General features: G+C 46.6%; 2 protein-coding genes across 2 annotated transcripts in view; both read left to right on the forward strand.

The window, feature by feature from the left end:
- TRIM33 (tripartite motif containing 33) overlaps positions 1-4,349 on the forward strand; it is a 46,867-nt gene extending 42,518 nt beyond the window's left edge. The window contains exons 18-20 of the mRNA XM_063178163.1: positions 100-252; positions 1,911-1,961; positions 2,044-4,349. Coding sequence (XP_063034233.1) covers positions 100-252; positions 1,911-1,961; positions 2,044-2,256 — 417 coding nt within the window. The 3' untranslated portion in view covers positions 2,257-4,349. The remainder of the gene's footprint in view (positions 1-99; positions 253-1,910; positions 1,962-2,043) is intronic.
- Positions 4,350-22,091: 17,742 nt separating this feature from the next.
- SYT6 (synaptotagmin 6) overlaps positions 22,092-23,829 on the forward strand; it is a 37,478-nt gene continuing 35,740 nt past the window's right edge. The window contains exon 1 of the mRNA XM_063177884.1: positions 22,092-22,432. Within this exon, the coding sequence (XP_063033954.1) occupies positions 22,279-22,432 (154 nt within the window). The 5' untranslated portion in view covers positions 22,092-22,278. The remainder of the gene's footprint in view (positions 22,433-23,829) is intronic.

The raw sequence follows: 23,829 nt of genomic DNA on the forward strand, positions 1-23,829 counted from the left end.
CGTGCCTGAAATGAGATAAGGGATTGATACCTTCAGTGTGGAAATTCAGCTGTGAGCTCTGCAGCCATTCAGTGCTAAATCACTGTTGGTTTTTTCCAGATACCAAACTATTATAAAATCATAAAGAAACCCATGGATTTATCCACGGTGAAGAAGAAACTGCAGAAGAAACATTCCCAACACTACCAGACCCCCGAGGACTTCGTGGCCGACGTGCGGCTGATCTTCAAGAACTGTGAAAGGTTTAATGAAGTATGTTAACTTCCAATCTGAGCACCATCTGTCCTTTAAATGAAGATTTATTTCTACCTGGTTGTGCAGCTTCTCCCATGAAAAGCTCTGCTTCCAGCTGTAACTTCTGCTTTTGGAGCAGATGCTGAATCAGATACTTGAAAACCAAACCAAACTCAAGGCAATTGCAGAGTAACTTCTCATTTTTAATTAAATTGGGAGAGCAGAGGGAACTATTAAAATGCATTCAGTGGTCTCTGTGAATGAGGAGCAGGGTGACCTGGTTACTGTGCAGCAGATTGATTGTAGAAGTGCTTAGGAAGTGCCATAAAGACAATCAAAGAATCCTTAAAAGTGTCTCAAGCTGCCCAGGTAATTGGTTTACACTCATGGAACAAGGTAGAATCTGTTGAGAAACTTCCTCTACTGGGGAGAAATCTGCCTTTCTGAAGTTATTCTGGTTTTAGTACCTCACACAAATGAATCAAACAAAGCTTTGTGGCCCTTACGGCTTTTATTAACCTTCCTGCTTAAACTCCTTGGTGGTTGGGCTCTCACAAAAATCAGTTTTAAGTGAATAATTTGGGTATGGGGTCATATTTTTTACTAATTTTGCAATGATCCCATCTAATAATGAAATATCCCTTACACCTGAAATGTGACTTGGGGAGATAAATGACCTGAATGTTACTGAGCAGTGGGAAAATAATCTGAACATAAATTAAAAAAAGGTGATATTGGGCTGAAAGTGAGTAGGAGCTAAGGGGGTTCCTAATCTTTGAGATGCTTTAAAGCAAGAATGACAAAAGACATCACAAGGAGTGGCTTTATTCTGACCTTAAAATGCAGAAAGCAGCCAATATTTCTTATTTCTCTGCAAAATGTAACCTGGACTTGCAGTGTTTGGGCTGCATTTCTGGCCCTGTGCAGAAGGAAACTGAAGGAACTGCACAAAGCTGCAATTAAAACCTCCCTAGGAAAAATCAGGGTCAATGATGTGATGCTGGAACTGCTCACAAGCATTTGGGATTTTGACAGCCCTGACTCCTTTATGTCCCTGCATTAGAGGAGGTTCATGAGGTAATTTAATTATGTGAACTTCTCAATCAGGGGAATTAATGAAGCATCCACTCTAGAGGAAAACATGCTGCAGCTCTTAGAGACCAGAGTACAACAAGGGAGGAAGGACTGAAGGATGTGGTGATTTTTAAACTTTTTTTAAAAAAGAAAATAAATGTGTTTCAGCTTGCCTGGCTCATGGCAAAAGTTGAGTCACTCTGACCTCTCACAGCAGCATCATGTCGAGTGCCTCTAAGCCAAATGCTTTTCCAAAGCAGAAATCCCAGTGGGGTAATCCCCAGGGAATCTCCTGGAGCTCCTCCCTGCAAAGGAGAATTCCCCACAATCATTTCCAGGCATTTCCAGTTTATTGTGAGGAAAGCAGAGATGAGTGGAAAATGGCTGGGAGCCACTTGTACAAAAGTTGTGTGTTCTGTTGAAGGTTTATTTAGCACCTAAGACTGTTTTAAACCTGCTGCCTAAGTTTGGGAACTAAAGCTAGCAAACCATAACAAACTGTCTTGTTGTTATGGCTGACTTTAGTCATCCAATCCTGTGCGATCTCGTAACTTTAGAAAGGATTATAATTTCATTTTTTTTGACTCTGGTATCCTTTTTAGATGATGAAAGTTGTTCAAGTTTATGCAGAAACACAAGAGATTAATTTGAAGGTAAGCGTTTCAGACCATGCACACTTGGTGAAGGGATGTGCATTTCCAACAGGTGAATATTCCTGTCTTCTTTCATCCACAGGCTGATTCAGAAGTAGCACAGGCAGGGAAGGCAGTTGCATTGTACTTTGAAGATAAACTTACAGAGATCTACTCAGACAGGACCTTCCAGCCTTTGCCTGAATTTGAGCAGGAAGAGGATGATGGTGAAATAACTGAGGACTCCGATGAAGATTTTATACAACCACGTAGAAAACGCCTAAAATCAGATGAGAGACCAGTGCATATAAAGTAATCTAATGATATGGACCTAAAATTTATTGTAAAAACTGTTATTTAAGTGTTCCTGGAATATTATCATGCCTACAGTGGCCATCTTGCAGAAGCTGATAGCTTTTTAAACAGTATTAGATAACAAAAAACACTTGTACAGAAAAACATTCGCATCAAAAGGGGAAAAAAACCTGTATTGTAAATTTTTGGTGGTTTGTATTTTTTTTTTCCTTGATTACTTGCTATATTCTTTCTTTTCCTGCTGGAGGGGACGCACTCATGCTGGTCTCACAGCCAGAGGTGGAGGAGTGTTGAAGAGAAGCAGATTTGATAGGAGATGTTCCATGTACAGATAAGACTGTAGTGACACGACCTGCAGGACTGGACCCACTCAGTGACTGTGTCTTGCATTCCACTGCAGTGTAAACTGTGAGCAGAGCTCCTGGAATCCCCTCTGTGTCCACTCAAGTGTGTGTTGGTCGTTGCTTTGATCATCTCATTGAAGCAGGACTGTGAATAACTGATCTTCTGTGTCCATCCAACTGTTGACGTTTTGCTTTCTTTACTCCATTTCATGTATAGCAAAAGGAAGAAGAAAGGAAAATCATTAAACTGTTCTGAATGGGCGAGGGCAGGAATGGGAGGCAGATGAAAGGCTAAGCTGGTGGCTCCAACCCCTTTGAGTAGGACAAGGTGTATTTATTAAACTCCTGTACCCAGAACATTTTAATGGCATCCATGGCAGAAGTCTCAGCGTTGTCATCTGTCCCTGACCCCCTGACGAGGCAGAATGTTCTCTCCAGTGTTCATTCTCTACTTTTCTGTACTTTAAATATAGACTGAAGAGGTAATAACTGGTTGGGGTGTTTTTCCAGTCTTCCTAAATATCAGTTTCTAATAGACCACTCGGCAAACAATAACCTATTAACTACCAAATGTGTAAAATTTCCTGTATTCACTTTGTCTTATTTGTAAATAGTGAATTGAGATTTCTTGCAGGTCAGCAACATTTGCTGAACTGTTTTTAAGCTAATATGTATTCTTATTGATTGTTCCTATCAAGAAAAGATTTGTAATATATGCTATTTCTAACATTGCATTCATTTTGAGGTTCTGTCTTATTTTTCTTAGAGTACTTCTCAGAACTTTCTTCAGAAGCAGCTTGTGAGGGAAATGTGCAGGAAGATTGGAATCAGTCTGAGTTTGGGTTGCCTGTCCATCCATTGAACAAAGCACTTGCACAGGGTTTGGCCTTGAGTGGTTTTTGGTCAAAGAGTGAGAACAGAACAATTTCCCAATTCCTCAGTAACCCCTGGGGCACCTCTGCAGTGCCTTCCCTTGCACTGCCTCCATCCCAGCATTCCTGGTTAGAAATCATGGAATCACAAGGAGTTACAGCTCCAGGAGTTGTTTTCTTTGCTGACACAAGTCAGTCCTAGAAATAAATACAATTTCTGGCCTTCAGATTGATCTTGTTAAAGGAAGTTGAAGAAATTCATGGAACCAATGAGCTCGAGATGGCAGACTCTGAGTTTGCCATGGTTTGTGTGGATCCAGCAATTAATTCTGTGGGAGATCCCTGGGGGTTTGGTGTGCTCAGCACAACAATTCCTGTGACATGGTCCATGCTTTACCATCATGGTAAAGAGAAATATTTTAGCACAATATCAAATGGAGAAATGCTCTCAGCAGTTTTTATGCAAATCGCTGCAGATTTGGTTTCTTTTATAAGAGCCAGGTCTGTGTACCTTGGGATTCTCCCTCTTGCAATAAATGAGGGGACTGAAGGTGTTTTTAACTTCCAGCTCACTTCTTCACTCAAATGTTACACTTCAAACTCAAACTGGTTGTTTTTTTTTTAATTTCTTAGACATGAACAGTGCTGTTTTAAGTTTATTTTTTACCAGTTTGTATGTGAAAGGAAAAGGAATTCCACTTCAACATATTAAATTGACAAAGAGCAACAACTTTGCCTGTGGAAAGGCTGATGTGTGAATAGGACACTGGTAGTGACAAGGGATCATTTCATGGCTCTGTGTATTGCCTATTTATGCATTTCTAGTTTCTCAGCTTCATTTTGCAAAAGGAATATTATTAAAATTATCATGAAAATAAGATTCTGTGAGCTCTCTTCACTCGGGCCTCCTGTTTTTGTGGCACTTTGGTACCTTCAGGCCTCGCCTTTTGAGCTTTTCCCTGGGCAGCAGCTGGGCATTGGATCCTGCAGAGACCCTGGGGTGGGCATGGGGGATCCCAGATGGAGTCAGGGGGTCCCAGCAGAGGACAGGGGGATCCCCAGATGGAGCTCAGGGGATCCCCAGATGGAGTTCAGAGGATCCCAGCATAGGACAGGGGGATTCCAGCAGAGCTCAGGGGATCCTACCATAGGACAGGGGGGATCCCAGATGGAGTCAGGGGGTCCCAGCAGAGTTCAGGGGATCCCCAGATGGAGTTCAGGAGTTCCCAGCATAGGACAGGGGGATCCCAGCAGAGCTCAGGGGGTTCTAGATGGAGCCCAGGGGATCCCAGCAGAGTTCAAGGGATCCTATCATAGGACAGGGGCATCCTAGGTGGTTCTCAGGGGATCCCAGCAGAGTTCAGGGGATCCTAGTTGCAGCCCAGGTGATCCCAGGTGCACCCTAAGGAATCCCAGAAGAGCTCAGGACATCCCAGCAGAGCACAGGGGGATCCCAGCACAGCTCAAGGGATCCTGTCATAGGACAGGGGGATTCCAGGTGGACTTCTGGGGGATCCCAGCAGAGTTCAGGGGATCCTAGGGGCAGCCCAAGGGATCCCAGCAGAGCTCAGGGGAGCTCAGCATAGCCCAGGGGATCCCAAATGGAGCACAGTGGGAAGGACTCACCCCAAACCCTCCAGAGAAGCTCGTGCCCCCCATCTGCTGCAGGACCCTCAGCTCCCCACCCAGACCCCAGAGCAGTTCCCAGTGTTTTGGGACAGCCTTTCCTTTGAGGTGGCCTCTCCAACACTTTACTGCTGGTGGAGAACTTGGCCAGCTCGTGCTCAGCACCTTCTGCACACCAGGAGTGCAGCTGGGCTGGGCCTTGCTGGGCCTGAGTTCTTCCCTTGCACCCTCCAGAGCTGCTCCTCCCACCCATCCCCAGTGCTCAGCAGGATTATGTGGAATTTTGAATGTGTGCAAGAAATCTCAAGTGTTCCCTTTATACAAGGAAAACAAAACATTCTCTTCTTCTTCTTCTTCTTCCCCTTCATTTTTGAACTCCCAAAGCAGCAATTCAGTGATTGTTTTGAAAGCAGCAAAGTTCTATTTGAAATGATTTCAAAGATAAACTCTGCTAATCCCTTCCCTGGTCCTGTAGGCTGGGTGTTCATCACAGAACTGGGAAGGGTTTGCTCAGTGGGAACAATTTTTGGTGTAACTCATTACTGGGTTTGTATTAATGAGCCACATTAATTCTCTGGGCATCTTCTCCATGCCAGCTGCTGGGTGTGCAATGTGTCAGTGGGAAATCAGAGCACAGATTACATCAGGAAATCTGTAAAATTGGGGTGGCAGGAGGAATCTGGCACTTGGTGCAACTCTGCCCTCATTTAAAATACTCCCAAAATTTATGTCTTCATTTTGGCTGAGAATTTTTGTTGTCCCTCAAGTTTTAAGTTAATCCAAAGAAGGAAAAGGCAATTTGAAATGAGAGTGCAAAGTGCCCAGTGTGAGCAGCTGTCCTGCCATGGATTCCTGGTGATGAGGGGAAATTCAACAGCTAAATGGGCTCGGGGCTTTTGTTTTGCTGTGCCCTGGAATGGAGTGGCCTAGAGCACAATAAGGCAGAGCTGTTATTCATAAAAAGGGGATTTCCCCAAATTCTGCAAACAAAAATGCTCAATTAAATGTGGAGAGGTTGTTCCTCAGTGGGGGATGTCACTGTGACACTTCACTGTGACACTTCATGCTGGATCAAACATCTCAAGTGACTGGAAAAGTCCCTAAAATGAGCCCAAATTTCTGGTTTATCACCTGGTTTTGGCTGACATGGAATAGTTTAGGTTATTGCAGCAGTATTTTCAATCTGTTTGTGTGGTGTACTGGGAATTGGCTTTTCCCAGTTGGCTTTTCCTTGTTTTTCTCACTCTCTTCCTCAGAAAAAAGCAATAAAACTGCTTTGTCATTTGCCTGTCAGCATGACAGGAAGCCTCTCCTTAGGATAATGATTTTATAGGGAAGTTTGTATGCAAATCACAAAGCCTAGCTTTTAAAAACAAAGTCTGCAGCAGTTCCTGACAATATAGAGTGTGGCATTTTATTTTAAAAAGTTGGGGAAAGTTCCATAATATTTTTTTAAGAAGTAGCTGTTTGAGCAAATAACGGAGGTACTTTTTAAAAATAAAAATGTAAATGCCACAGTTTACACAGATGGCACATATGGATTGTATCTTTGGGTATGGTGATTTATTTTGTCTTCTCAAAGTGTGTGTGCAGTAACTCTTCCATCTACTTCCACTTGGTTTATGGGGATCCTTTTTTCTGCTTTCTGATGCATCAGGATTGAAGCAGCTCTCCAAAATTGCAGTTAATTTGGCAATCTTTATTATGAGTGGATTGAGATGGATGAAATGCAGTTTGGGCCTTTTCTGTTGGGTGAAATCACAGCTGGAGGCTGCTGGCTTGAGAATTTATGGGATTTTCTACAAAGAGAGGCACTGGAATGTTTTGTAAGCTGGATTTTGGCAGGATCCAGTCTGGAGTGAGCTCCCTGCACATCTGTGCTCACCTGCACTGGGGGATTTTAGGCTCAGAACACCAGGACGCATGTAAATAATCCTATACAGATTTGTGCAGTGCAAAGCTTGTTTCACATGTAAACATCCTCCTGGAAGGGTTCAATCATGGCATTCTTTGATTCTTCAATTATTTCCTGCTTCCAGTACTGGAGCTGGCTCATTTTGCACATAATAAACTTGCCTCATCTTTTAATATGATTCTTTAAAAAAAAAACCCAAGTGCTGTTTCTGTGATATTGTATTATCTGAATCATCCTATTTAACTTTTTTTTTAAAAAAAAGAGTTATTGTTTCAAATTGTTCTGTTCCTGTGTTTTTTTGCTGGTGTGTAATGAAAATCAAAATTTTCTTTCCTTGGTTATTTAATACTTTAGCTGCCTGTAAATATTTCTTGTTAAGTGCTCTGGAATGTGCTGTAGAAGTTGTATTAGCTCAGTTTAAAGCATTGTTTGGAACCCATTTTGGTTGGTTATTTCTATTAAATTAGAAAAATCATTCTTTCAATTTGAGTTTCTTTCTTGCACATCATCAGATACGGATCCACACCTGGCACAAGATTTTCCTCACAACACCTGCAGTGTGGAAATAGGGGGAAAATTGGGTTGCAGGAGCCCAGGTGAGCCCAGCTGAGGCTGCAAAAAATGATTTGTCATTTTTATCTATACCTGGGCATGGGACACAAGTTATTAAAATAAAGAATTTTTTTAAAGTTTAATAATGGATAAAATAAGAGACAAAAATCCAGTGTTGGATTATATCCTTTTCTGACACCAACTGAGAGGTGTTTAAAAAACTTCTATTCTATTTTTAAACCATCAAAGAAGTTTTTTCTGTTCAAGAGAGAGGGGGAAATGTGGGAAATGGATTTGTAGAAAATTCTCCAAACCTGACAGAAGGCTCACAGAGTGTGCATCTGTATGCAAACACTGAGATAAGAAATGCTGGCTTAGAAATGCCATGGGATGAGACAGACTTTATCAAGAGAGAAATGGAGCTAGAAACAAGTTTCAAAAATTGTTAGCAAATCCATTTCCAACAGCCAAAGAACACACAGGTCCTACAGACAGTGTTGTCTTTATAACATCACATGCAGATTCATGTGTTTCATGCATTATTCAAACATTCTTGTGAATTTTCTGATGTTTTGGGAACTCCTCTGTTTGACTTCTTCACACTGAATGACATCCTGCGTGTCAGGTCAATATATTTTATTTCTTCTTGTGCCTCCATCCTGCTGTTTCACATCCTCTGATAAGGATTTAGTGTGTCCTCCTTAAATTTACCATGGTTTTCTCTAATTGTCCTCAAATTTAACTTGGTATTCTCTAATAGTCCTCCAGTGCTCTGCTTTGTGTCACAGTTATCACTTGGACAGTGGATGGCCTTACACTGGTTTTAGTTTCACAAAAACCTTTTTTTTTTTAAATCTTATATTTTGCTAAGGTCTATATACAATACCCTCATCACACTATTATTTCCATAAGCAATACATAGATATTATATTCATGACACTACTATTTCTATGGGCAACACAGTGCACACTTAAGCTGATTTTTATATATATTATATATATTATATTAATTATATATTATATTATATTAATTATATATTATATTACATTATAGTATATTATATTATAGTATATTAATAATATATAATACTACATAATATGATATATAATATAATATAATATAATATAATATAATATAATATAATATAATATAATATAATATAATATAATATAATATAATATAATATAATATAATAGTATATTATAGTATAGTATATTATAGCATATTATAGTATATATTATTATTATCATAATATATCATATGTTGTATTTTTAACTGGTATTATTTCTAAATATTTATAATCACTAACAACATGCAAAATCTAATACATAAGTGTGAAAGCCAATATTATCTGGCCATTTTTCACACATCTCACCTAAATTCCCTTGGAATAATTTTTCTCAGCCAGGGAGGGAGAGCTCTGGTAGCCTGAATGCCTCCCAGCCTGGGGGTGTGTCTGAACTCCCAAACCCAGCTGAAGGCTCTGATCCAGGCTGCTCTGTTATGTACCAGTTGCTCCCTTCAGGCTCATAACCAGCTCCAATTTTTCTCTCACTCTGTGTTTATTCTTGGAGTGCCTGAGGTGGCTGAGTGTCACAGAGGCTCCTTGATGGGAGCTGTGTTCCAGGAAAAAGGTTCAGTGAGCTTCACTGGAGCTTCTGTTCTTGCTGGAACAAAGCACACCTGCATCCTCTGCTGCACCTGCCCAGGGGAATGCATCAAATAAAAACCTTCTGAGCCCCTCAGAGAGAGAAAGGAATGAAATGGAACCTTTAGAGGAACTGAAACATATCAAGCCACACAGACACGAAGCAGGAGTGTAAGTTTTAGTTTTAAGTGAGTAGAAATATATCTGAAGTGCCTTAAGAGACTGTGGTAGCCAGTAAAAGCCCTAAAGTTCAGTAATGTTACACAAAATTAACTTAGCTCCAGACATAAAAACATAGCAGAACATTGCTTGCATTTTTAGATAGAACAGATAGAACCATTTGAAGGAAAAGACAGAACAATTTGAATGAATAGATAGAACTATTTGAATGAACAGATAGAACAACTTGAATGAACAGATAGAACAACTTGTGTACATTTTGGGTAAGAACAGACACTGCTTTCTCACATTGGAATTAAGCTCAGATAGCTGTAAGAAGAATGTTGTAGAATCATTTTTAACTGAATGGATGATTTATGGATAAAATCCCCTGTATTGGAGTGCCAAAAAGAAAAAAAAGGGGGTAGTAGCTTCTGCTGCTTCTGCTCAGAACATCAGGACTCCAGGGCAGAAAACTTTTAGGGTTTTTTAGCCCAGACTTTAATAATCTGAACTCCTCAACTTTGAGGCTGATGTATTCATGCAATAAACAATTTTACACCAACCAACAACTGCTCCTGTCTCTTTGCAGACCCAGTGGTTTGCACCTGGACTGTGGCACTTTCATCCCAAACCCTGGCAGCACAGCTGGTGCTGGTTCTGTGTGGGCATGAGGGATGGCAGTGCCCTGCTCAGCCCCCCTGGAGCTGCCAGAGCAGCAATGAACATCCTGATGCCTTGTGTTGTGAATGCTGAGCTAAAACAGAGACCAGATAGAGCTAAAGAATAAAGCAGAGATTTATTAAAAGGATCTCCTCAATGGATCCACCTTGGGCAGCACCAGAGCCCAGCCAGGGCTACACCCAAGATGAACCAAAATGGTCACAAAATGAACCCAAGATGAACCCAAATGGTCACAAAATGCTCAGCCGGTCATGGGGTCTCTCACTTTGATAAGTTCTTCTCCATTTACATATTGCAGTTAATTGTCCAATTACAGCTCCAGCCCATGCAGTCCCATCCTTGTTTTTCTCTCTCCAGCCCACATTGTGTGTGCTCTTGGGGCTGAGATTTGGATCATTTGTCCTTGGTGCCCAGCTGGAGCAGGAATTGTTTTGCCTCCCTGCTCTGTGCACAGAGCTCACCATCCCTTAGTGTGAAGCCCAGACCCACACACTAAAGCAGCACAGAATCTGGAAAGTATAAAAGCCAAACCTGAGGCATCAATGTCTCAGGAAGGGGTTTGTTTCTCTTTGCCAGGTGCTGCCTGGCTGTGTCCAGAGCACTCCCAGCTCCACCAGCCCATCTGCTGCAGCTCCACCAGCCCATCTGCTGCAGCTCTTTGGGTGCCTGCAGTTGGCCTTTGTGGCTGGGCTGGCATCTGGCATTTGCAGTTCCTCTGTTTGAGTCTGCTCAGGCTTGCTTGGATTTTCTTCCTCTCAATGCCCTGGGTTTAATTCTCCTGGCTTTAATTAATTCTCCTGGCTTGCTCCAGTGACACTGAGCTGTTCACCCCATCACACAAGTCGCCAATTTTCATTTCAACCCAGGGTGAAAAATCCCATCCCAAAATCCTACCAAGGATTAGAAACGGCTGCTAAACTGTTCAACCCCTTGCTGCTATTGTAGAATTCACATCTGTTACAGAATCCCACAATGGTTTGGGTTGGAAAAGGCTTTAAACTCATCCAGTTCCACCCCTGCCATGGCAGGGACACCTTCCACTGTCCCATCTTGCTTCAAGCCCCGTCCAATCTGGCCTTGGACACTTCCAGGGTGTGGATATCTCTGTAGACACAGATGATTTTGGAGTTACTGCTGTCTGAGGGTTGAGATGATGAGTCTGGATCTCTTTCAGAGCACTGGCCTTCCTTCCCCTGATTAATCTCCCTCCCCGTGTGAGCTCTGCATCACTCCAGTGCCTAAATAGACTCACAGGGGCTGAACTGCTCTCCTGACTGTTCCTGTGTCCTTTGCTCAGTGTTTGTGGAGCAGATGGAGCAGAACAAAGCACTTAGGGCTGAGCAAACAGCTCTTGGCCAAATTACCTTTTCCTGCTTCCCACGGGCTGCAGCACAGTGCTGGCTGATCTCCACCTGGGTTAATGCTTAGGAACCTGGATAATGTCTGCTAAATTAGCAGGGTTTAAAACCAGGGATATAAACTCCTGCTCCTCTCATTGACACATCAGATGAGCACATTCAGCACAGAACCTCAGATGGCACAAGGCTGGGTGACAGTGGCTGGGGTTGCTGGGGGACCCCTCATCAAGGAGCAGGCAGAGTGTGCTGGGCTGTATCTGCTGCTTCATCCTGACACTGATACTCGTCTTCCATCCCTGGGAGTGTCCAAGGCCAGGCTAGAAAGGGCTTGGAGCAGCCTGGGATAGTGGAAGGTTTCCCTGCCCATGGCAGGAAGGGGATGAGCTTTAAGATTCCTTAAAAACCAAACTATTTTGGGATTCTGTGATCTGCTGACTGGCCCTTTTTGCACCCCCAGCACTGCCCAGGGACAGAACTTGCTGCTGTTTGTGCAGCTCAGCCCCTGCCCTCCCTCAGACACAACCTCTGGGGCTGGGCAGGATGAGCCACCCCAACTAAACCTGTCCAGCAGCTGCCTGGCTCAGAGTATCTTTACTTTTTTATCTTGTATATCAAAGACAAACACAAAAGACTTTGTAGCGGAAGAATTGCTCTGAAGTGTTTGGAAATCTCATCTTTTGAAGATTTCCACCACTGTGGGAATATGGGGCTGGGATACACCTTTGGGCTGTGCTGTGGACAATGGGATCTGCATTGCAGTGTGCATCTGTTTCAGATTACCATCCTGTCAGGAAAGAGAGAGCTCTGAAAGTGCCTGGAACCCAAACTCATTTGGATTTTTCTTTTGGAGCCATGTTTGGTGCAGTTCTGCAGCTGATACCAAGCACAGCAACATCTGTGCCCTGGATCTGACAGGGGCTTGCTGCTGACTGCAGAATGAGGAGCAAAATTCCAAACGGAGTCATTTCCTCTGAGTTTGTGTCTCCAGGCAATCCCAAATGTAAGTTCTTCATCTTCTCTATTTGCACTAAATGCTTCCAGAGGAAGATGTTGCAACCAGCAGGGCCCAGGCTCGGGGTGAAATCTGCTTCCTAAATCAGAGATTTGGAGACAGATTTGGGGTTTGGTCAGCTCAGGAGCTCAGGAAAGATGCTGCTACTTCAGGGATGGGGTGGGAAACACAGAGAGCTCTGGATAACTATGAAGGGATCACGGTGTGTAATTCATGCACCATCCTGCCAAGAATCCCCAAATTAACTGCTCATTCCTTAAAATCCGCTGCCTGGATGGCGGCAGCAGATGGTGCTGTGAGCACAGCGCTCTGCACGCCGGGCTCCGGGGAGCAGGAGCTGTAATGGGGCAGAAACTCTCGGCTTTGGGTTCTGCAGGTGGGGAGGGCCCTGCTGAGGGCACCTGTGGGGTCACCCCAGAGATCCGCCAGGGTGGCCCAGAGAATGGCTGGGAAGGAAAGGGAGATTTGGGAAGGGAGATTCTCAGAGTGAAGGGCTGTCTCCTGCTCCATCTGTCCCCCTTACAGGGCCCTGCTGAGGTGGTGACCCCCCAAAGATCCCCCAGGGTGACCCAGGGAATGGCTGGGAGGGAAAAGGAGCTTTGGAAAGGGAGATTTGCTCCCTTTCCAAAGTGAAGTGAAGGGCTCAGGCCTGCTGAGGGAACATGTGAGGTGACCCCAAAGATCTCCCAATATGGCCCAGGGAATGGCTGGGAAGGAAAGGGAGCTTTGGAAAGGGAGATTCTCAGAGTGAAGGGCTGTCCCCTGCTCCATCTACCTCCCCTCACAGGGCTCTGAGGGAACCTGTGGGGTGACTCTGGAGATCCCCCAGTGTGGCCCAGGGATACATTCCCAGGGAATGGCTGGGAAGGAAAGGAAGCTTTGGAAAGGGATATTTACTCAGAGTGAAGGGCCCAGCCCTGCACCATCTGACCCCCCCTCACAAGGCCCTGCTGAGGTGGTGACCCCCAAAGATCCCCTAGTGCGGCTCATGGAATGGCTGGGAAGGAGCTTTGGAAAGAGAGATTCACTCAGAGTGAAGAGCTCGGCCCTGCTGAGGGAACCTGTGAGGTGACCCCAGAGATGCCCCAATATGGCCCATGGAATGGCTGGGAAGGAAAGGGAGCTTTGGAAAGGGAGATTCTCAGAGTAAAGGGCTCTGCCCTGCTCCATTTGTACCCCCACACAGGGCCCTACTGAGCTGGTGACCCCCAGAGATCCCCCAGTGTGGCCCAGGGAATGGCTGGGAAAGAGTTTTGGAGCAGAGATTCACTTAAAGGGAATGGCTGGGCCCTGCTTCATCTGCCCCCCCCTCACAGGGCCCTGATAAGCTGGTGACCTCAGAGATCCTCCAGTGTGGCCCAGGGAATGGCTGGGAAGGAAAGGGAGATTTGAAAAGGGCAATTCTCAGAGTGAAGAGCCCTGCTCCATCTGCCCCCCTCACAGGGCCCTGCTGAGGGAACCTGTGGAGTGACCCCAGAGATCCCCCAGTGTGGCCCAGGGAATGGCTGGGAACTGAGACATTTTGGCTCTTCCTTCATTACCCACTGGCAGAGCTGATGGGGCTGTGGGTTCCTGTGTGTGGTCTGAGTCTCCTGATGAAGTTGCAGCTTGTTCCTGGCTTTTCCAGCCTTGTGCCATGCTCTCCTGCCCTCTGGAAAACCTGATTAATCAGAGTGTGTAGTCAGCATTCAATCCTCTGCTGTGCTGTCTGGGAGTTCTCTTTTCCTGTTAGGTGTCCAGAAAAACCTCAGCCTGCTCTTTATTAACTCCTCCACTTCCCAGTTCCCTTTCCCAGCAGGAGATCTGGTGCTGCTGGTTCAGGGGTGACTGTGGACATGTCAAACCAGTTTAATCTCCTGCCCAATTATAATCAGCCTAATTCTCCTGCAGATACAGACCCAGGGTCCTTCTAGTGGCTGAGCAGAACATCAGTGTGCCAGGCCACCTTATTTGCTGCTGGCTGTTGAAAACTGAATTCTGTGGAAAGTAATTCAGTTATGCTGCTGGGTCTGGAGACTCTGTCCTGCCCTGTGGTTCCAAGGATCTCTCTCCTTCTTGCCTTTCCTGGGTGATGGGCACAGCAAGTGGCTTCACAGGAAGGATTTCTGACTGCAGAATCATGGCTGAAATGTGATTTATTTGGGCCATATTTGTAAGATGGCAGAGCTTCATCCAAATCAAGACCTGTATCCTCAGTTCCCTGATGAGTTACTTCTTCCTTTTGGCTCAACAATGTTCTTCCCTGTTTGCTCCTGAGTTCTCAGAGCCACAGAATCACAGAGTGGTGTGGGTTGAAGGGACCTTAGAGTCCATGCCATTGCAGCCCTGCCCTGGTGCTGGGCTCTGAGGCAGTGCTGGGAGGATGTCTGACTGTCAGACAGCAGATGAACTCAGCACACAACTCCCTGCCAAAGCTAACAGCAGGGTGCCCTTGTCTCTTGCCATTTAAGGCCTTAGGAAATAATGTTATCAGTAAGAAAAGACACTTAAAAAAAAATCCCAGTGAACTCTTTTGGCCCTGGGATCTGATGCTGGCAGGAGCAGCCACTGAGAATTCTCCTGCACCATCCCCTTGCCCACCATCCCAGCCTTTCTCCAGCGTGAGAACCTTTGTGTTTGGGAAGGCAGTCTGTAAATCTTCTTCTAGGAGTGCCCCAGGCCAGGCTGGACAGGACTTGGACACCCTGGGGTAGAGGAAAGTGTCCCTGCCATGGCAGGGGGAGCACTGGGTGAGCTTTAAGGGCCCTTTCCTCCCAAACCATCCCAACTCTCCTGCTCTGCCTGTGGGCAGCTGGCAAGGACAGCCTTATTCCAGACTGGTGCCCCTCTTTTGGGGAATTTGGAGCTCTGGGAAAGCAGTTGCAGCAGGAACCAAAGCTGGGAAAGGTCCACGTGCTGCATGGCTCAGCTGAACCCGGTTATTTCTCCACGAGGGTCCTTGGGGACATGATTGCCAGCACATCTGTCATTTAGGATTCTGTCTGTTGTCACCTGTGGAAGGAGATTATTAAGTAGTGAAGTGATTGACAAGGGCTTTCTCTTTTTTCTTTTTATTAATAGGAGTATTGCAAATGCTGCTCTGGGCTCCCAGGGGAGCTCCCTGCAGAGGAGGCTCTGAGGGTGAGCTGGATGTGTAAACAGCTCCTCTGAACACATCCACATGCCTCTGATCAGGAAAAAACACTGGGATTGCTGGCTGTGGGTCTGTGAAGGAGGTTTGGGATGAGCTGGGAATGGCTGTGACCCACACCACACACCCAAGGGCTGGAAGGTGCCTGGGAGAGCAGGAGAGACAGGGGTAAGGAGGTTTGGTCAGAGACTTGGCTCCTTGAAAGTGTTGGTGGGAAGCATCAGTCCAGGAAAAGCAGCTCCTGCACATCCATGCTCCTCTCTGGAGGCTGCTGGAGCAGGTTAATCAAGGAGCTCTCAGGTTTCTTTTCACATGTTAATATTCTCCTGAAATAAAAACATTACAGCGTTTTCTCTCCGAGGCACAATTGTGCACCATAGGTTTTGTTTTCCCCGTTATAAAATACTGCTATTTTTATTACTTGTATTTCCACTGGGAGAGATAAAAATAACCAGAATACAGCAAATACTTTGTTAGCACACTGGGGGAAAAAAACCCCAGCTTATAACTCCTTACTTCTCATTACAGACAGCAACTTAGAGTGGTTCTTCCAGAGGGTTGATATTAAGGATATCCTGCTTTGCTTTTTAGTTTCCATGAAAACACTCATGGTTTAAAACCTGGGTTAATTCCAAGGAATGTGGGGCTTGGGACCTCCTGCCCTCCCTGCCAGGTGTTACTGGAAGGTGGCTGCAGATGGATGTGTTCAATCTCTGACTGTGCAGACACATGGAATTTATCCAGGGCCTTTTATCCAATGCCCTCTTCTTTCCTGCTGGAAATGGTGCTGAGATAAAGCCATATGCTGTGTGGACTGGGGACGTTTCAAACCTAAAAATCCCTCATTTCATGGCTGCTGGAGCTGGGGATCAATGGCTAAAGCCTTGTCCTGCTCTGGAAACCCTGGATGCCACCTGGAGCCTGCTGGGATTAAATGTCAGAGGGCTCCTCCTGCTCCCCTGAGCTGCAGTGGCTGAGCAGGATGTGAGAGCAAAGGCTTCCCAGGAATCTTTAGCACTTTATAACCAAGGACAAATTTTAATCTCTCTTCTGGGTTCTGACACCAGCACTTTATTGGCCTTCAAAGAAAGTGCAGTCTTTTAAAAATAAATTATGCAGTGATTACTGATAGAGGTGTCTGTGGCACAGAAGGCTGAAATGAGACCCTAAAAGCAGCAGTTTTTCATCTGCCCTCAGAGAAAGGACGTGTTAATATTGATCATTAACATTTAGGCAAAGGCCAGCCCTGGACCAACAGCAGCCACTCTGACCTGGGAGAGGTAGAATTAACTGTTTGGGTCAGGGAGAGGAACTGAAAAGGGTCTAATCCCAGCCTAATGCTCATTCCAGGGATTTGCTGTCATAATCTTCCTGAAATTTATGTCCTAAATCAGCCCGGCTTGCCAGGCTGACAGAGGCTGACAGCCCTGAGTGGCACCAGGCTGCCAAGCCAGGGAACCATGGAGCACCCTGAGCTGGAAGGACACACCAGGACCATCCAGCCCAGCTCCTGGCCCTGCACAGACACCCCAAAATCTCACCCTGGACTTCCCTGGGAGTGCTGTTCAAACTCTCCTGGAGCTCTGGCAGCCTCGGGGCTGTGCCCATTCCCTGGGGAGCCTGGGCAGTGCCCAGCACCCTCTGGGGGAAGAACCTTTCCCTGATTTCCAACCTAAACCTGCCCTGGCACAGCTCCAGCCCTTCCCTGGCTCCCTGGTACTTCAGCCAGGCCAGCCTTTCACTTCATTCATTTTATTGAGGCTGTTAAAGGCAGCTGTGGAAGGTCAGAGCTCCCTGAGCTCTCTGGACAATGGCTTTGAGCACAGCTCACCCTCTGCCTCCTGAGCCCAGCTCAGCTGATACCATCAGCCATCTGATGCTGCTGGAGCAGAAATGGCTTTTTAGAGCTCCAGCCCTGCCAAGTCAGGCTCTGACTCTTAACCTTGAGGATATGCAAAGATTCCAGGTCAATAAAATGTATTTCAGAAGCCTCACCACCAGGAAAGAGCTTTTGGTGGTAGTCCTGCCTCTGGAACTCTTCCTGCCTGGATGCACACAGCTCCAAATCCCCCAGGCCCTGGCTGCAGCTTTGTGTACAACACAGCATATTCCAAGATGCCTCTTGGAATCAGAGCTTTTCAGGACACAGAGCCACATTTCCTTGCCCTGAATGCAATGAAGCCAGCCCTGACCAGAATGCCTCGCTGGCACTGCAGGACAGGAGCTGGCAGCAGGGACTGCCACCCCCTGCCACGGTGGCCTTTGGGCTGAGCAGTTTCCTCCCAGGCTGTGCCCAGGAGGGAAATGTGTTATTTATCTTTAAACAACTCATCTCGGAGAGTGCTCGTGCTGCAGTCCAGGGACTTTCATTTTAGACTACAAATTCAGCATGATCCTTTTCCTTCCTTCCTTCCTTCCTTCCTTCCTTCCTTCCTTCCTTCCTTCCTTCCTTCCTTCCTTCCTTCCTTCCTTCCTTCCTTCCTTCCTTCCTTCCTTCCTTCCTTCCTTCCTTCCTTCCTTCCTTCCTTCCTTCCTTCCTTCCTTCCTTCCTTCCTTCCTTCCTTCCTTCCTTCCTTCCTTCCTTCCTTCCTTCCTTCCTTCCTTCCTTCCTTCCTTCCTTCCTTCCTTCCTTCCTTCCTTCCTTCCCTCCCTCCCTCCCTCCCTCCCTCCCTCCCTCTTTTTCTTCCTCTTTTCCTCCCTTTTCTCCTCCCTCTTTTCCCCCCTCCATTTTCCCCTCCCTCTTTATCTTCCTCTTTCCTTCCCTCTTTCCCTCCCTTTTCCCTTTCCCTCTTTCCCTCCCTTTTCCCCTTCCCTCTTTCCCTCCCTTTCTCCCTTCCTTCCTGGATATTCAAGGAGTGTCTATAATGAAATAACTCTTCCCAACCCCCAAATTTCCACAGGGAATGAACAGCCAGGAGAGACTCAGAACACACAAGGAGGGAACCTTTATATTTCCTTTATATTTCCTTTATATTTCTGCTGTTCCTCTGTGCTGCAGATTTGATACTTAGCACAAAGTAATTGTTTTTTAAACTAATTGTATTGGACTTCAACTAAATCTCCCTCACTATCTCCATAGGATAAGGCGCTCTCCTCCTCTGTGCAGGCAGGAATGAGGTGAAGATTTGGGGTTTCTCTCTGTTCACACACCTCCAGCACCCCAGAGCAGTGTGTGGAGGGGCACAGCAATCCCAAATGTTGTGTTTATCCACAGATGACTCGGCGCCGTTGCCAAAGGATCCAGATCCACGTCATTTTTCCTGGCAAGAAGCTCTGGATCCTTTGTGAGCTGTTTCCAATTATTATATTAACTGGGAAAGTAAACAATGCCATGCTATTAGATAGAGCTGGCACAAATAAATGCTGCTGCTCCCTCTCCAGACTTGGTTATTATTAAGAAATAAAAATATCAGCTTCAAATAGATCCTAATGCGGATTAAATGAACAGCATGTTCTGTCTCAGCTGGAGAAATATATCTAGGATTCCAACTTCATGGCACATTCATGGAATCATGGAGTGGTTTGGGTTGGATCTCAGAGCTCATCCCCTTCCAGCCCCTGCCATGGGCAGGGACTCCTCCCCCTAGCCCAGGTTTTCCAGCCCTGAAATAAATCCCTCCAGTGGATATGTCTGGAGCACAGCACCCTCATTAATCCAATTGCAGTGTGCTATGAAACCTCCCAGTTCCTCAAATGCTTGTGCAATGCTGTCTCTGGTGCCTGGCTTCTGCTTTTCTGCAGGGAAAATGATGCTCTTTCGTGCCTCTCAGATTTTAGGAATTTTCCCACTCCCTGCCTTGCTCACTGAGCAGCCTCGAGCTGCCACAAGCTGCAGTTTTCCATCTTTCCTTGCAGTTTTCATTCATTTTGTGCTCCTGTCCTCAGGGGTTGTTTCAGAGGTAATTCAAGAGCTGCTGTGTTGCCTGTAACTCATTTCTTTGTCGAGTCTGTTGAGTCACTTTCTCCCAAAGTTTACTCCACTCCCAGCCCTTCTGGGGTAGCTGCTGCTGTGTTTAACTGCTGGCTCTGCCTCTCCAAGTGTGACACCAGGACAGGAGCAGGGGGGAGATAAATTCTGCCCTGTGAGGGAGAGGCATCCACACTTCCCTTCATGCCAAGGGCAGGCAGCTGCAGGGAAAGCTCTGCCAGACACAGGAAACCCAAAATGCCAGGGGGGATGTGGATGAGACAACACCACTGAGCCCCTGCAGAGAATCAGCTCTGCCAGCTCCCTGGGATTTGGGGAATTGTCTCTCCTTCTCACACTGGGAGGTGGAAACACAGCTTGGGGGACAGTTTGGTCTCCAAGTGCCAGCTCAGTCTGAGGCAGCTGGAAAAAGGAATTTCTGGCCAGCCCTGCAGGGAGGAGGGAGCTGCAGGGTCTGGGGATGGGATCTGAGTTCTCCAGGGCTGCTCTGTGGGGCAAAGTGGGAGTTTCTCATCAGGACATGAGAGGGAAAATCTGTGCCACAGCTGCTGGATGTGTGTGGATGAGGGAGAGGAGTATTGGGAACCAGAGCTCCTACTTGGGAAAAACAGAGTTTGGATTTTCAGCTGCCACCAGGCTCTTTCCCAGCCTTCTGTGCTGGACAATAAAGAGTGTTTGTAACATTAATTCAAAGGTACAAGGTGTAAAAAAGTCTGGTTTTTGTTCTGAAGGAATATTTGTTGAGAGTATGGATGCAGGATCTTCTGTTATTGCTATCCAGCGAGCCTGGAATCCTCTGATATGTAAATCAAGGTGAATATTTGACCCAAGGTGACTTTAAATTTAAAAGTAAAAGTTCTTGGTATTACCTTTGTAATAAAATTACCCTTTTTTCCCCCCAAATAATTGAATTTTATTATTGATTTCTGTGTTACAAGCTCTCAATTGGGCATTAACCTTTTTCAAAGAGTTTAGCTGCGGTGTTTCTTTTGTCTGTTGAAATCCCTTCAAGATAAATTCAAATTTCAAATGCAAGACTTGACTGATATATTCCAGGAACTACTTTCTTGGTGCCAGTGTTGGTGGCTCAGGCAGAAACTGTTGCTGTGCTGGAGACATGACGTGATGCCTGGGGCTCATTGCATCCCCTTGGGTACAAATCCTTTGGTTCTGGGACACAAATGCCTCAGGGCAGGCAGTGAAAGGAGGAGCAGAGAAGAGGAGCTGTTCCCTCCCCAGCCAAGCAGATGTTGTATGGACCCAAATCCCAGGTCTGAGACATCATTTGAGCCTCAATTTTCTTAAAAAAATTAATGGGGGAGTGGCTTTAGGGAGTTTGTCATATAAATGTAAAGCAAACTCTACCTGAGCTTCATCTCTGGGAAGTTTCTGGTTTAGCTCCCAGTGTCTGAACCCCTCCCCAGCAAACACAGACCTCTGGGGCTGCAGGTGACAGGTGAGAGGTGACAAACACCTTCAGGAGGAGTTCTCAGGGTGCTGTTCTGCCTCAGCCTGTCCACAGCAGCAGCTCATGGAGCACTGGCCAGGCTGGTGTCTAATTAAAAGTCTCTCTTTGTGACCGGTTACTGGGTTAATAAAAGGTTTCACTCACGTTGTCCTGGCAACAGAAGTTTTTGGGAGAAGCAGAGCTTGGCTCTGCCAGACACAGGTGCCACGTGGGGACAGCAGGGATGTGCTGGTGACGTGTCCAAAAAACCTTGGAGGGACCAGGGAGGCCAAAAGGGCCCTGATGCAGCTTTCCAGGGGTGTTGGGCAATGCCTTTGTGCTCCTCAAGTGCCACCCACACCCTCTGTGTCACACCAGCCCAAGAGCTGTAGGAATTGTCCAGCCTGGGAATGGGATGTGGAGCTGGTTCTGTGCCGCCCTGGGTGCTGCTGTCACCCCTGGGACACTCTGCTGTGACAGCTCCCAGTGCTCCAGCAGGTCATTAACAAAAACACAAACACCATCTGAGCATGCCCTGCTGTGCTGTGGGGCTGAGGGACCCGTGCAGCCTCAGCCCTGGCTCTCCACAACGCTCATTAGGTTTGTACAAGCTGCAAGAAGTCATCCTGCTGTACATAATTTTAATTGCCTGCTCCACAATTGCCTGTCAAATATATGCTCTGTCGTGTGGCATGACCTGCCTGCTAAATTGCAACAGGAATAAAAAAATACTGCAGAAAGTAAAAAGGAAAAAAAATCTAATTATGAACTAGAATGGCGTTCTCAATCTCTATTGCCACCTGCAGCCTGGTGTGTTAGGACAGCACAAACAAATCAATAAAAGCTGCAGCTTTTCTTCTGCTGCCTTTGGCAGTTGTGAGTAGTTTGTGCAGTGTTTGTGGGAGCACTTTGGTGATGTGCTGTCCTCAGCCAGGAGGTTCCACCACTCATTTTTATTTGCAAAATCCTGGGTTGGGACGCCAAACTCCTCACCTGGAGAGAGGGCAGCAGCGAAAGGGTTAAAAGGAATTATCAGGGCTGCAGCTTTAATGCGTCTCTCGTGTGGAGGGCACGAAACTGAGTTTGGTAGGAGGTTCTTTGTCTGGAGCAGCCTTGGCAGTAAACAGAGCTGTGATCTCAGAGGCGATGAGGCACCGGGAGCGCCGGGGGCTGCGGGCTCCAGCTCCGAGCAGCGGCCCTGGGGCAGCTCCGCGTGTCCCAGCAGGTGCTGCCCCGGCAGAGGATGGAAGTGGAGTGAAGCTGCTCCTGTGCTGAGCCCCGAGCCCAGCCTGCGCTCCTGCTGAGGGTTTCCTAGAGAGCAGAGGGAGCGGAGGATGCGGACGGGGCGATGAGCGCTCCCAGGGAGGATGGCCGCTGTCGCAGGGCCATCAGCATCCTCACCGAGCTGTGCCAGAAGAAAAGCCTGCCCAGCTTGGACCTGGACACCTGCAGGGAGTTCCTCCTGCTGCCTTCTGACCAGAGCCTGATTATCTCCGAGCCAGGTACGGCCCCTGCTCCCGTCTGCTGGAGGGTGCTCGTGGAAGGCAGGAGGGACATCCTTCCCCTACAGGGGAGGAAAATGTTTGGGAGCCCCGTGTTGGACCCAGGGATTGGTCCTGGAACCCCTCTGGGAGGGTTCCCTCCCTTTCCACATGTTCCATGGTGAAGTTTTGGGTCAAGTCCTGCCTCACCTGTTGATGTGGAACAGGATGGTTGCACGGGGGAACAGCTGGGATAAAGTTGCCAAGATAAAGTTCCTGTGAAAGTTCCTTTTTCAAAAACACACTCCTGTCCTGTATGAAACAAACCAAACCAACAAAAAGCAGTAAAAACCTACTGAAGCCACTGAGATGGCAGGAACTGATTGGTGTTTGAGAAATGGAGGGAATCCCATGGATTGCATGGATTTCTGTTCATCAGTAATGGGTCTTGGTGCACTTTCATGTGTGTGTTCTACCTTCCCTGAGAATTGCCTGAGTTGCTCCTGGTCAGGCTGTAGAGCCAGGGAGGGACTCTGGTGTGCCAGGGATGAGTCAGGAGCAGGAATTCTGCTCCAGGAGCAAAGGGGCAGCTCTGTTTGCAAAGTGGGGAATTTTCCCTACACCTGCTCTCACAGCTGCTCACCCCAGAGATCTCCTGCTGTCACTTCAGAAGACGTTGGCAGGGGCAGTTGGAACCCAGGCTCATTTGCTGAGAAGGAAAACCCAAAATCTTGTAGCTTTTAGAAGTATTGGTTACCTGCTCAAAGTTGTTTGCATATTCCAACATTTTCATGGAGGCCTTCTTCTGAGGTTCCTGTAGTCAATGATCTGTAAATCAAATAGATTTCACAGTGTTTTTTACACCATGAGTTTTCACAAACTCTCCTCCTCTGCTGAGCACACTGTGCAGCACAGCTGCCCATCAATCCCTGTCCCAGGCTTTCTGTGTCACCTTTCCTCCCTCTCTCCTGGCCCTCTCTGCCAGGATCTCGTGCTGGGGTGCAGCTGGCACCCCCAGGGCACAGGGCACCAGGGTTCTGCCAGCCCTTGGTTTGCAGTGGTGCTTCCAGCACAGCTTTGCTGATAGCTCCAGGCAAACACCCTCCTTCCACAGCACACTTTGCCTGTAACTTAATTCTCCTCTTTAAATGAGTTTGTTTTATACCTGCCTGTTCTGGAGGCCTTTTACCATGGCTGGTTGTGTCCGTGCAGCCATTGCAAACAGAGCAAACAGCTTGCAAACTTATTGCATCCATTTGGAATTCTTTACCTTGCGCCAGAATTAACATTTTCCTGACTCTGCAGCAGAAATACTCCGCGCTGCTCTTGTTCTGTCCACCCTGATATGACAGATCTGCATTTGTTTGTGCAGCCTGTCCAGGACCTCGTGTTCATGTCAGGATCACATCATCATCATC

The sequence above is a fragment of the Melospiza melodia genome, chromosome 28, assembly GCF_035770615.1.
Source record: "Melospiza melodia melodia isolate bMelMel2 chromosome 28, bMelMel2.pri, whole genome shotgun sequence".
Lineage (NCBI taxonomy): Eukaryota > Metazoa > Chordata > Aves > Passeriformes > Passerellidae > Melospiza > Melospiza melodia.